The sequence below is a fragment of the Micromys minutus genome (assembly GCF_963924665.1).
Source record: "Micromys minutus genome assembly, chromosome: 1".
Classification (NCBI taxonomy): Eukaryota; Metazoa; Chordata; class Mammalia; order Rodentia; family Muridae; genus Micromys; species Micromys minutus.
Window position 1 is genome coordinate 202822621 of NC_137969.1, and position 13412 is coordinate 202836032.

The 13412-nt window shown below is 38.5% G+C and overlaps 1 protein-coding gene across 1 annotated transcript in view; it reads left to right on the forward strand.

Annotated features, from left to right (window-relative positions):
* The window catches only part of TTC6 (tetratricopeptide repeat domain 6), a gene marked incomplete at both ends in the record, with an annotated part of 174830 nt that overhangs the window by 73974 nt on the left and 87444 nt on the right, over positions 1–13412 (forward strand). The window contains 3 exons of the mRNA XM_080912417.1: positions 2419–2523; positions 7330–7422; positions 9894–9968. Coding sequence (XP_080768543.1) covers positions 2419–2523; positions 7330–7422; positions 9894–9968 — 273 coding nt within the window. The remainder of the gene's footprint in view (positions 1–2418; positions 2524–7329; positions 7423–9893; positions 9969–13412) is intronic.

A 13412-nucleotide genomic window follows, 5' to 3' on the forward strand; every position in this document is an offset into this window, starting at 1 on the left:
AGCATGTGTCTTGACTTTGGAGCTGAGAAGGCATGCTTTTCTCTTTATTTAGACTAGCAGGAGACATTCAGAATGGCAGCTGCAGGGACCTCTGCATCAGGTGGAAAGTTTCTCAGTAAGCTTCATGCTCTCTTCCCAGTTCCCTGGCTTTACACATCACGCACTAATAGAACTTCTGTGTCTCAGCATTCTATTTGGACACACACATTTAGTTGGCCTGTTTCTCTGAAAGAGAAAGTCTTCTTACCACATCTCTTGCCAGGCATAAGCTGTCAGCAGGAATTTCCAGCATTCTGTTGACATTGGTCACCCAGTGAGGCAGTGCTGAAATTCCCCCCCCCCCCCGTAAACATTTTTCCTGTCTGTATTATTCTTTCTAAAAAAATCACTATGTTTGATCATATTTAAAAAGTAGGGAATTCTGTTCTATTTCTTTGAGATTAGAATATTTACAAAAGTTAGAGTTTTTCTTTGTAGGAAACTTGTTCTGTTCATTCATTCATTCATGCATTCACTCATTATCACTCATTAGCTCCTTCCACTATTGAAACAAGCATTACTGGTAGATCGTATATTACACTTTGTAATCCAGTACAACTTTCTCACTCTCACTGCCATTGCTAAAATGGCTTATTTCTGTTTTTTTTCCTTTAAAGGTACTGTAATCTTTCACAGTACAGAATGTTCCAGAACTCATATGCCTTCTAGTTTGCTTGTGTGACACATCTTGGTTCCATTTATGTGTTTAGAAACCAAGATCTGTACACTATGTTTGCTTGTACTATGAAGGCACTGTTTCTTCTAGGCCTTGCCAACCAACAAAGCAAGCATATAAGTGCCTCCACTGGGACAGTAGCACACATAAAGTCACAAGACCCATGCGAGTTTAAGCTAGACAAAATCCCAGTGTGGAAGTAGGGAGACAAGCTGGATCAGCCGAAGAGCCATGAACACCTGATGCTAGCTGGGGGAAGTTTTCTTTATTGGTGTGACCTCTGGCTGGCTGACCACCTTTCAGGGCATACCCCATTCCCAAGAGTGGTGAGGAAATACAAACTGGGTTAGATGTGGACAAAAGGAAGAACAATAAAACAGTGTTTTGGGTAGGTAGGGCAGTAAGAGTAGAAAGGATAGATATCGGGGCAGTGGGAGTGGATATAATCAATACACACTTATGGAATTCATAAAGATTAATAACAAGATTAATACTTATAGATTAATAAGTATTAAAGATTAATACTTATAAATTATATGTCTATGTATATGAACTCATATAGATATGTACATCTGTAAATGTTGCTATATGTAAGCACCAGTGTCTATACTGGACTAAATGTGAGTTCATAACCCACTGTGATAAGGGACTTTCTAGCTACCCCTTGATTATCTTTGAAATATCTGACTCCAACAGTGGCAAACAGAATTCTACCATCCTCCATGCTTGTATTCAACAGTCCACTATGTGTGGATGGAACTGTTAGCCGCTCTAGTCTGTATTTCTGAGCTTTCATCAGCAAGTAAAGCCAAGTGCCATGGGCCTGCCTCCTGCATCGTTCCCCTTAGTTTTACATTCTCCATCCTCATCACTGAGCTCAGCATCCCGCCTATTATGTGGCCTTTCTGCCTTTTGACAGAACCTTTAGAATGAAGGTGTCATGTTTTGCAATCCACCTGGACTCCTCTTTACTCCCTGAATGTTTTTTAAAGCTTTGCCTTGGGCTAAAAGTCAGCCTTGGTTATTCAAATGCTACCACAATTCTGATAGCATCCCTGAAAGTTTTACTCTTCCAAAACAAATCCCTCTTCAGTTTATGACTTAATAACTTGATAACTCATTATATGATCCTAAGTAATTTCTCTCGCTCTCTCTCCAGGTATGTTCTAGTACATTTATATAAATAATATTTCACATAAATTTCTCTGAAACTATCAATACTTTCACTACTGTTCGTCACCCCCATCTATGGGTTGTGATTTTTATACCTAAATAACTATGTAATAATGCTTATCTGTTTCTCTCCTAAGGAACACTCAAACTGGCGTTGATTTTCTAACTTACCATGCTCTGTGAATGACAGATACATATCTCCCCATGCTCACATGTAAGAACTTGGTTAGAACACGTGGAAAGAAGTGACATTTCTGAAACAGACATTGTGTGTGCCTCCTGCTTTGCTGGCCACTTTGCATCCAGCATGGCTCCCTGTTTCACAGGTCACAAAGTCTCCAGTCTGGCTTGACTTGTCCTTTAAGCTGACAGCTTGTAAAGTCATCTTCCCTTGACAGTCAGAGGCTGTGTGACAAATCAAGCCATTTTCCCAGGAACTACAAACAGTGTGGCAGCAACTTGGGATTTTGGTTTTAGACGATATTTGTTACCATTTGTCATAGTTTTTTTTTTAAATAATATTTTCAAAGGTGTCTGCATATCCTGGAACTTCAAAGATGTTTTGGAACCATACGGCACCCAAATTCGCTATTCCAGAATCAACCATGAGAGAATTTTTATATCCAAAATATGAGGTAATGAATGTATTTTCTGTATTGTAATTTTTGCTGTTAATTAATAATAAACTTGTATAATTGCTTCTGATATAAAATTTGTTAGATAATTGCTATATAACTTTTCAAGCAATTATAGCCACGGTCAGGATCGGTTGGATACCATTAGAGGTGATTTATATGTGTAAATACTTGTCACACATACATGTAAATATATCCATATATTTTATAAAATTATGGCATATATACATATGTATATATCCTATAGCTATGATTTATGTACTTCTTTAAATTATCTAATTACTGTAGCTAGACAAAAATAACCTGTTTTTTTTTTTTGAAAGAATATTTTATTTGAGGATTTAAGTTATAAAGTCATCCAGATTATGTAAAGGATCTCAGGATTTGGTTGGAAAATCAAACGTTATTTCAAACAAGTCTAGAAAGGTGGCCAGACTGGTAGAAGACAGCACATGGGCACATGGCCGGTGGGCACAGGCTCATGTGGGAGTCCCTCCAGGTCCTGTTCACTACCAAGCACCTGCTGCAGTTCCCACTCAGGTTGAAACCAAAACATTGTCTTGCGGGGCGTTGACAATGTCTCTGTTTTCCAAACGTACTCATTTTGTAGAAGATAGTTAATTCTTTTTTGAAGCTCTGTAGAATTCTGACCTAAATCCGTCTGTCCCCAGGGTTTTGTTACTTGGGTCATTTTAAATCATGGCTTTATCTCAAAATAACATTTGTTGGGTATGCCACGGCTAGTGCACACATGAAGTTACAGAATCTGTGGCTACCCAGCCTGGAAAGTGGAAAAGCCATGACGCCCATCCTTCCACCTGAAGAGCTGGAGGGAACCTCATGGAGTGAGAGTCAGAAAAAAGGCTACCTGTGCTCCAGATGGATTTCACCCATGTTCAAACAGTGCACTAAACAAAAGCAGTGGATTTTAAAAACAAAACACAACAAAGTGGTGGCTGGGGTGGAGGTGGGAGGTGGTGGGAGGAAGGTGGTGAGGTGTAATGGAGCAAGGGATTGTGGGTATTTTTGACTGAAACACATTTGTATGACTGTATGGAGTGTGCATTGGGCAGCAGCTCTGCATACACCAAAGCAGGAAGAAAGGGACTAATATGCTGAGCCAATCAAAGGTGACCTGCTGCCAAATGGAATGTACCTGGGCTTTCTGAAAAACAATTAGCATGTTTAAGTGTCAGGAAGGACACAGTTCAGGTGTCAATGGCCAGCACCACACATTCTACTGACTGTTCTAACAACGCTGTTTTTCCTATAGGGTTTGGCATGTGTGCCCAGTCACCAGGTGGACAAAATGGCGGTCATGGCCAAGATAGCTGTCATCACACTGAGTGGCTGTCTGAGTGAATTGTCTCCTTTCACTGATTTTGTTACCAGTTATTTTTGTTTGCATATTTCTAACCAAAGTACTAGAGTTGATTCAGATAGGAGGAATCTTCTTGGAATTTTGAAGGAATTCATTGCTTCTTCAGAAACGAATTACTTGGAAATGTTTCTGATTATTTAAGTGTCTTCTTTACTAATTTTGAGTAATTTATACCCAGTAGTTTTTCAGTCAGCTGTTAAATCATTACAGAAAACCATGTGTTTTATGAAGCACACGTTATATGTGTAGAGTTGAGCATGTTTTTCTATCAGTCTTAAGCTCCTTTTGTAATGTTGCAGTCTCCTTCCCATTTCTTACAGTTTTAATATCTATAATAGGATTTTTAGAAAGCAATTTAACTTTGTTTCTTTTCTTTGTTTTCAGTTGTAAACTTTACCCTTTATCAAAATACTACACTTGCACCAGTAAAGAACAACCACTGCCTCTACGTTTTTAGTAAGATTTATGATATTTGGTGTCCAAACTATTTATCATTGTCTGTCAGCAGGAAACGAAAGGAGTTTAGTATATCTGCTTTGATTAAAAATATTTTGGATTAATTATCACGTCATTGTGACACTGTGAAAATTTACTTTTCCATTTTTTTTTTTACTTCACCACTTATTACAGAACGTTTATATTCTGTTTAATCATTTCATTATCTTCTGACATTTAATTATGTTTTTTTTTTGTTTTAAAGTCATATAAATATAACTTATGACTTTTGTATAAAGCTTTAAGTTTGTCCCACTAATTTTTACATAGTGTCTTCATTTATTTTTGAAGTAGTTCTTTTTGATGGGAGGGTAGTTTTTATTTTCTTTTGTATATACCATTTAGGTGAGAAGGGGATTTTAAAGGCTTAAAAAATTATTGATACTGTTTTCTTTAAGGTTTGGTCTTAAATTCTTAATAACACACGGTGTATTCTTTAGACTACATGTTTTTAGAAATTGGTTGTTATTTGTATTGTGATTTATTGAATATTCCAGCATTTGTTGACTAAGCCAGGATGGTGTTTGTAGTTTCCTTGTTAACACTGAGCCAGACTGAGCAGAAAGCAGGTTGTGGAGTTAGAATCTGGCTTTGAACCCTTTTATGCTCCTGAAATTAACTGTTCTTGTATGTAAAGTTAGGTCTGAAGATTTAATGAGGCACCATACTGTGCATGTAAACTAAAGTACCCTGTGGGCAATAGACTTAGTATATTGTGATGTGACTTCTTTTCTATGTAGTTCAATTTCTGTTTCTTTCATTCAACCTACCGAAGACTGATTAATTAGAGGTTTTCAGTTGTACATGTATTTGGTTCATGCTTTTCTTGTGTCACTAACAATTTTTATTTCATCTGGCATGAAAATTCTATATTTATTAAAAACTTGCAATTTGTGAATTTTATCTCCTGTTAATTTAAAAAGACTCAATTTGACCTAGTTAATATTTAAACTCTTACTATAATATGTGAAATGTATGTTGTTTTGTGTGTCCCGGCATATTTCCATTTTATTCTTTCATTAGTTTTCTTTGTTTTTGCTCCGTTCATGATTACTAGGCAGCGCACATTTAAGCACCCCAGTCCAGGGAGGCTGTGGTAGGAAAGATTCTCTACTTCACTGTAACCCGGAAGCAGAGCAGAAGAAGGACTAGGCAGGCATAACCTTCAAAAGCCACACCTCCCATTTCTTCCCCACACTGACCAGCTGGCGTGATTAGACAGCACCTCACAGTGCTCCCAATGCCTCCCAAAGTAGTGCCAGCAGCTAGAGACAAGTGCTGAGTCTAGGAAGCTGGAGCTGGGGAATATCCCATCTTCAAACAGCAACAGTAGTGTCCCATTCTATCTGCCTTTTACCCTCACCCCAGTTTCAGCAATATCGCTGGAGAAAAGCAGCTCTGCAAGGTGCCTTAGTTTGGGAAATATTTTGACAGCTTCTGAGTCTTCAATATATGAGCCATGTTACATTTTTTGGTGTTGTTTGTTTCTTGCTTCCTTTTTCACAGTGAACGACCACTGACTGCTAACAGGTTCTACTGTTTTGACATAAACTATAGGGTAAACGTTATTGCCTTTGTTTTGTTAAAAGTGTTCCATTGAATATATAATACTTGGCATTCCAATATATTTTGAATATCTTACGTAAGCACGGGGCAAAACAGTCTCGAAAGTTCTTTTCTCTATCAGGGAGTTAGGCTTTGAAGAAGAGTAGTGTCCAAGTGTCTTTCTACTATCACTAGTGATTATTTTGCCACAGCTATTTTGTAAAAATACACTGACCTAGCTAGTTTTATGTCACCTTGACATAAGCTAAAGTCGTCTGAGAGGAAGGAACTTCAATTGTTAAAATGCCCCCAGAAGATCCAGCTATAAGCAGAAACACTTGTTCATCATTTTCTTAATTAGTGATTGATATGGGAGAGTCCATTGTGGGTGGTGGCATCCCTGGGCTGGTAGACCTGGGTTCTATAAGAAAGCAGGCTGAGCAAGTCATGGGGAGCAAGTCAGTAAGCAGCATCCCTCCATGGCCTCTGCATCAGCTCCTACCTCCAGGTTTCTGCCCTGCTGATGAACGGTGAAGTGTCAATGTGAGTGAAATCAACCCTCCCCCCCAAAGTTGAGTTTTGTTAGGATGTTTAATGATGGAAATAAAAGCTCCAAGATATACAGTATTAAATGATGATCAAAACCCAATGGTTCTGATTTCTATATCACCTTAGTTTCCCCCAACTTTTAATGAAAATAACATTAATACTTGTAAAAACAGATTTTTAAATTTCAGTGTTTTCAGCCATAAAGTTAGAACCTTACCAGATACATAAAAAACAGCATGGTTCAGCTAATCACGAAACTGTCAGCTTGTCAAATTTTTGTCTTCTAGTGGGTTTTGAATACCAAAATCACTGCCTATAAGATAAAAAAGTAACATGTTTAGTGAGCACAATTTGTATAGGCCTTTCATCTTATAAGAACCCACATATATTGCGACTTTACTGGGTGATACAATCCGAAGCTTAAATAATTTTAGAAAAAATTCACCCCAGATTACATTTAAAGTACTTGCTTGTACTTGAAAATGAAGTCACTCAGTAGTGTGGCCTGATTATGTGTCTTGCTAATAATTCTGGTGTTGATGTGAAAGATATACAGTACTAATCCACGAGAATGTAATGACACTGATAACTCCTAAGATTTCACCCTGCTGAAACCACACACATGTTCCCATTTGATTAAAGGCAGGAGCTGCAGTGTGGATTTGTATTAATGTGAAATCTCTAGTTAGACTTTCATGCCCCACTGGAAGTAATTTCTTTTACGGCGGGTTTTTATTTTGCTAACAGTGCTGTTCAGTCAGACAGTAGTGACTGTAAACACTGAAGGTATTTCATGAAATTATTTAATATATAATTTAATATTTTTTAAACCACAGAGTGTTCAGACAAGCAAACTCTTAACTGAGAAATTATCGGATACCCAGGAGAGTGAGATTATTTTAGATACCTACACCAAAAGAAGTTATAAGGTATGTACAACTTTTACTCTGAATTCAAGTTGATTACTATATGCTCCTTTAGCTCAGAAATTGTTTCTAGTTATTATAAAACATCATTTCTATAATGCATGCGCATGACCATTTGGCTCACAGGGGAAGCCGTTTGCAGCCGTGGAGCAGAGTAAGAGGTGTTTGAGTGTGCTCCCGTGATTTTGGTGTCCTGACACAGTTCTTACAGCTACTCCATAGCCATAAGCAGGACTGGAGACACGTATTCAGTGTACATTATGAATATAGTTATTAATCATATTGGTGGCTTATTAATGTCCTGAAATTTAAGGACAATAACTAAGACAGCTTTCTTTTTATGAGGGCCTTCAGCTTGGTGCTCCACCTCGACACCTTGGGCTGCTGCACATCATATAGTACTGAGAGCCAATGTCCTGAGCCGAGTCACACCCCTTTCTAGTTGGCTATTCTCGGCTGACTGTATTTCTGCCTCATCTCTCATATTTCCAGAAAGCACGTTTGGCCCATGGTCATGATCCCCAGTCAGTGTTTTCTTCTCTCTGTGCCGCCATTTATTGGCTACTTGTCCTGATGTGTGCCAGATCTATCCATTCCTCACTGGGCTGGGGTGTCATTGCCCATACCATGGCTATATCTGCAGCACCTAGAACAATAGCTGCCCTTTAAAAATAACCAAATCACCCAATTACAGTCTTTCTGGGTCAGGAAGCCATTTTTGTTTTCTAGGTTGTGGCAATGGGACCTCTCAGACCTTCCTGTCTTCCTGTCTCGTCTTTAGTAGCTGCTGCTTTAGCCCATTCCTCGGTAGCTGGAAGACATAGATATGGTTACGTCACTGATGTCTGAGCAAAGAGCAGCTTCACCTGCCACATGAATGGATCCAGAGTGCTTAGCTGAGCCTCACAGCCTGGTCTCAAGAACGTACTGCCTTTGCACCTCTACTTTCATCTGACACCCACGTACAACCCACATTCTCCTTCCTTGTGAGCTGAAATTGCTGACACCTGTCCCTTTGTTGGGGACTGATAACATGGCCTGGATGTTCTCAGCATCTCTGCAATCTACAGGGATACCTTTGCCCTTACCCAGGATCTGTGTTGTATCCAAGGTCCTTGCCTAACCAGAAGTGACCTCTCCCTGTTCACTTTGTACCCAAATTATACTCTCTTTACAGTAAATGACACTTGCTTTGGGTTATAGATACTGCTTTTTATTTGTCAAGAACATCAAACATACATGCTTCCTACTCTACCATGGCAATGCTTTCTTACTCTAAATGTAATAGTACCCACCTTGGTGACATTATAGAAAGTGGTGATGCTGATATGCTTGCCTCCCCTGAAGTGAAAGGTTGAGGTTTCTTTAAAAAAATGGACTGTCCGGCATCCACAAAACTTGCAGAACATTAATCCAGACAAAATACCAATGTGGAGTGGGAGCAGAATCGTGAGATTCTACTCCTGGCTGATGAGTAATTGGCAATTTATGACAGATGTGGGAGGGAGAATCAGAGTTTGTTATCTTCAGAGATGTAGGACATCAGAGGCTACCGGTGTTTCAGTAGACAGCTCCAAACTGTGCAGATATGGTATGCCCTAAGCAGACTCAGTGGATTTCAAACACTAGGGCCCATGGGAAAGAAAAGTGGTTAAAGATACAGGGGAAGAATTGCAGGAAGGGAATTGGGGGTTGTATTAGATTAAAACATGTTATATCCATGTATAACATTCTGAAATAGTAAAAGTAGAAACAGGGGACTGTTTAGGGATTGTCTTAGGGTTTCACTGCTGTGAACAGACACCATGACCAAGACAAGTCTTATAAGGGACAACATATATTTGGGGCTGGCTTACAGGTTTAAAGGCTCAGTCCATTATCATCAAGGTAGGAGCATGGCAGCATCCAGGCAGGCATGGTGCAGGCAGAGTTGAGAGTTCTATATCTTCATCTGAAGGCTGTTAGTGGAAGACTGGCTCCCAGGCAGCTAGGACTAGGGTATTAAGGCCCATACCCACAGTGACACACCTATTCCAACAAGACCACACCTAGAGATAGTGCCATGCCCTGGGCCAACCATATACAAATCATTACAGGCATGCATTTCTTTCTTGGTTCTGTCTAATGTATCCTCTTGTTTCAGCACCTCTTTAGAATATTCACAAATCAGGTCCACTTACATGAGCAAGGAGACTTTGTCTCTGAGCATCTTCACAACACAGGCTCTTCAGCTTTGCTGTCTTAGGTTGAAATTTAAAATAATTTTCATTTGGCTAAATGAGGTGACAGGTCTTAAGTCCTGCTCTTATCTATTAAAGAAATGACTTAATAAGTAAGAACGTATATTTTAATTGGTGTTCCTACTTTTCATTCATTTACAAGAATTGCTTACTCAACTGTCATATGAGTTTGCTTTGCTTTAATTTGCTGAACATTAACTATGACTAACATACTTTTTCTTGATTATTTTACAGAATTTAATATTAAACAAGTCTGCATCATATGAGAATATCCAAAAATATTTAAGTGCACCACATACACGACTAAAGGTATTGTAACATTTTTGGCTATTATATCTCAAAAACGTTTGCATTTTTGGCAATGAAAATCTTATCATTACACTTTTATTTAGTTGCTATCTCATGAGATACAAATTATAATAAATAATACAGAGCCATGATTTATATGGGTGCATCTTAAATACATAAATAGCTTTTGTGAAACTCTTACTTGTGGATTTTGATAAAAAACAACTAGCACAAAATCTAACAAGGGAAGTGAAATATCTTTTCAATGAAAGCTGTAAAACACAGGAATAGCACATTGAAGACCTATGTTCATGGTTGGTTGAGCTAATATAATATGGCCACATGACCCAAAGTTATCTATAAGTTCATTTCAATGAGTATCAAAATTATGGTGAAGTTCTTCAAAGAAATGAGAAATAGTTCTGTAGAAACACAAAGACTGGCAAATCAGATCAGTTCCGAGCACAAGTGCCATGTTAGAGTTATCATAGGACCTGCCTGAAAATGGTACCACTGTCACGGCATTAAAGATAGCATCATAATAGCACAAAAGAGACACAGACAGTGTAAGGGAGAACTCATACCCCTACAGCCATTAGATTCTCAGCACAGACACCAAAAGCAGAATACAAACAATCAAAACAAATAGCCTCTTTAGTAAGTGGTTCTGGGAAAACTGATCAAAACTAGATCCTTATATTTAAAGCTCAGTTCAGATGGTGTCATGTACATTAGTGTAAGACATTTAACTTTGGGTCACCAGGAACAGCAGGGACCCAGGGATACAGGTCTGGCGAGAAGGGGTTCCAACTAGCCAGGGGGCAGAGAGAACTCTGCTGAGCACTTTCAGAAAGTGCGAACCTGCCCTGCCTGATCCAGGGACCAGGAACCCAGCATTGGAACCTCTGTTTCCAGCCAACGGCTTTTGGGTGCAGAACAGGACTTGGACCATCAACCACCAGGACCAGTGGAGATCCAGGGACACAAGCCAGGTCCAAGGGAAAGGCGAGAACCAATTACTGACAACAAGATGGCAAGAGGAAAGCGAAAAAACGTACCCCAGGGAAACCAAGACAACCTGGCAACACTAGAACCCAGCTCTCCCATCACAGCAAACATTCCAGAAAAAGAAGACTCAGACCCCAAATACTACCTCAAGATGATGATAGAAATCCGTAAACAAGAACAGGAGGAAAGCATAAAGAATTAGAAGCTTTTAAAGAAGAAAGAAGAAAATCATTAAAAGAAATCAAAGAACTAGAAGAAAACAGAACCAAAGAGATGAAGGAATGGAAGAAGGAATTTAAAACAGAAATCGACACAATAAAGAAAACACTAAAAGAGACAACCCTAGAGGTAGAAATCCTAAAAAAGAAATCAGGAGTCACAGATGCAAGCATTTTCAACAGACTACAAGAGATGGAAGAGAGAATCATAGGGGCTGAAGACAACATTGAAAACATAGACAAAACAGTCAGAGAAGATGCAAAAACCAAAAAGCTCCTCACCCAAAATGTCCAGGAGATCCAGGACAAAATGAGAAGACCAAACCTAAGGATAATAGGAGAAGAAGAGGGCAAAAAATATTAACTAAGAGGTACAGTAAATATCTTCAATAAAATTGTAGAAAAAAACTTTCCTACCTTTAAGAATGAGATGACCATGAGCATAAAAGACGCCTACTAAACTCCAAATAGGTTGGAGCAGAAAAGAATGTCGTCCCGACATATAATAATCAAAATACCAAGTGCCCAATGCAAAGAAAGAATACTAAAAGAAATAAGGGAAAAAGGTCATGTAACATATAAAGACAGACCAATCAGAACCACACCTGGTTTCTCAACAGAGACTATAAAAGCTAGAAGAGCCTGGACAGACATCATGCAGACCCTAGGAGAGCACAAGTGCCAGCCTAAGCTGCTATACCCAGCAAAAGGATACTGTAAAACTTGCAGAGGTTATAAATCAACTGGAATTAATAGATATCTACAGAAAAAAATTTAGGTATCTACATCCTAAAAAAAAGAATATACCTTATTCTTAGCACCTCATGGCACCTTCTCAAAAATTGACCACATAATTGGACACAGAACGAGCCTCAATCAATATAAGAAGATTGAAATACTTCCTTGCATCCTCTCAGATCACCATGGTCTAAGGCTGGTCTTTTACAACAACAAAGACAACAAAAAGCCCACATACACATGAAAACAAAACCATGCTCTGTTAAATGATAGCAGGGTCAAGGAAGAAATCAAAGATTTTCTAGAATTCAATGAAAATGAAAATACAACATACCCAAACCAATGGGATGCAATGAAAGCAGTACTGAGTGGAAAACTTTTAGCTCTGAGTGCTTCCAAAAAAAAAATTGGAGAGAGCATACATCAGCAACTTGACAGCACAGTTGAAAGCTCTAGAACAAAAGGAAGCAGATACACTCAAGAGGAGTAGACGGCAAGAAATAATCAAACTTAGGACAGAAATAGACCAAATAGAAACAAAAAAGAACCATTGAAAGAATCAACAAAACCAAAAGATGGTTCTTTGAGAAAATCAACAAGATTGATAAACCCTTAGCCAGACTAACTAGAAGGCAAAGAGAGAGTATCCAAATTAACAAAATCAGAAAAGAAAGTGGAAAAATAACAACTGAAACTAAGGATTTTCAAGAAATCATCAGATCATACTACAAAAGCCTATACTCAACAAAGCTGGAAAATCTGGAGGAAATGGATGAATTCCTAGACAGATACAAGGTACTAAAGTTAAATCAGGACTAGGTAAACCTAGTAAATCAAATTATCCCATAACACCTAAAGAAATAGAGGCAGTCATCAAAAGCCTCCTAACCAAAAAAAGCCCAGGTCCAGATGGGTTTAGTGCAGAATTTTATCAGACATTTATTGACGACATAACACCAATACTCTCTAAACTATTCCACAAAATAGAATCAGATGGAAACTTACCCAACTCATTTTTTGAGGCTACAATAACCCTCATTCTTAAACCACACAGAGACCCTACAAGGAAAGAGAACCTCAGACCAATCTCACTTATGAACATTGATGCAAAAAAAACTCAACAAGATCCTTGAAAACGGAATCCAAGAACATATCAAAAAGATCATTCACCATGATCAAGTAGGCTTCATCCGTGGCATGCAAAAATGGGTTAATATAAGGAAATCCATCAATGTAATCCACCAAATAAACAAACTCAAAGAAAAAAACTACATGGTCATCTCACTAGATGCTGAGAAAGCACTTGACAAAATTCAACACCCCTTCATGTTAAAAGTCTTGGAAAGAACAGGAATCCAAGGTTTATACCTAAACATAATAAAAGCAATATACAGCAAATAAACAGCCAACATCAAACTTAAGGGTGGAAAACTTGAAGCAATCCCACTAAAATCAGGGACTCCACAAGGCTGCCCACTCTCCCCCTACCTATTCAACATAG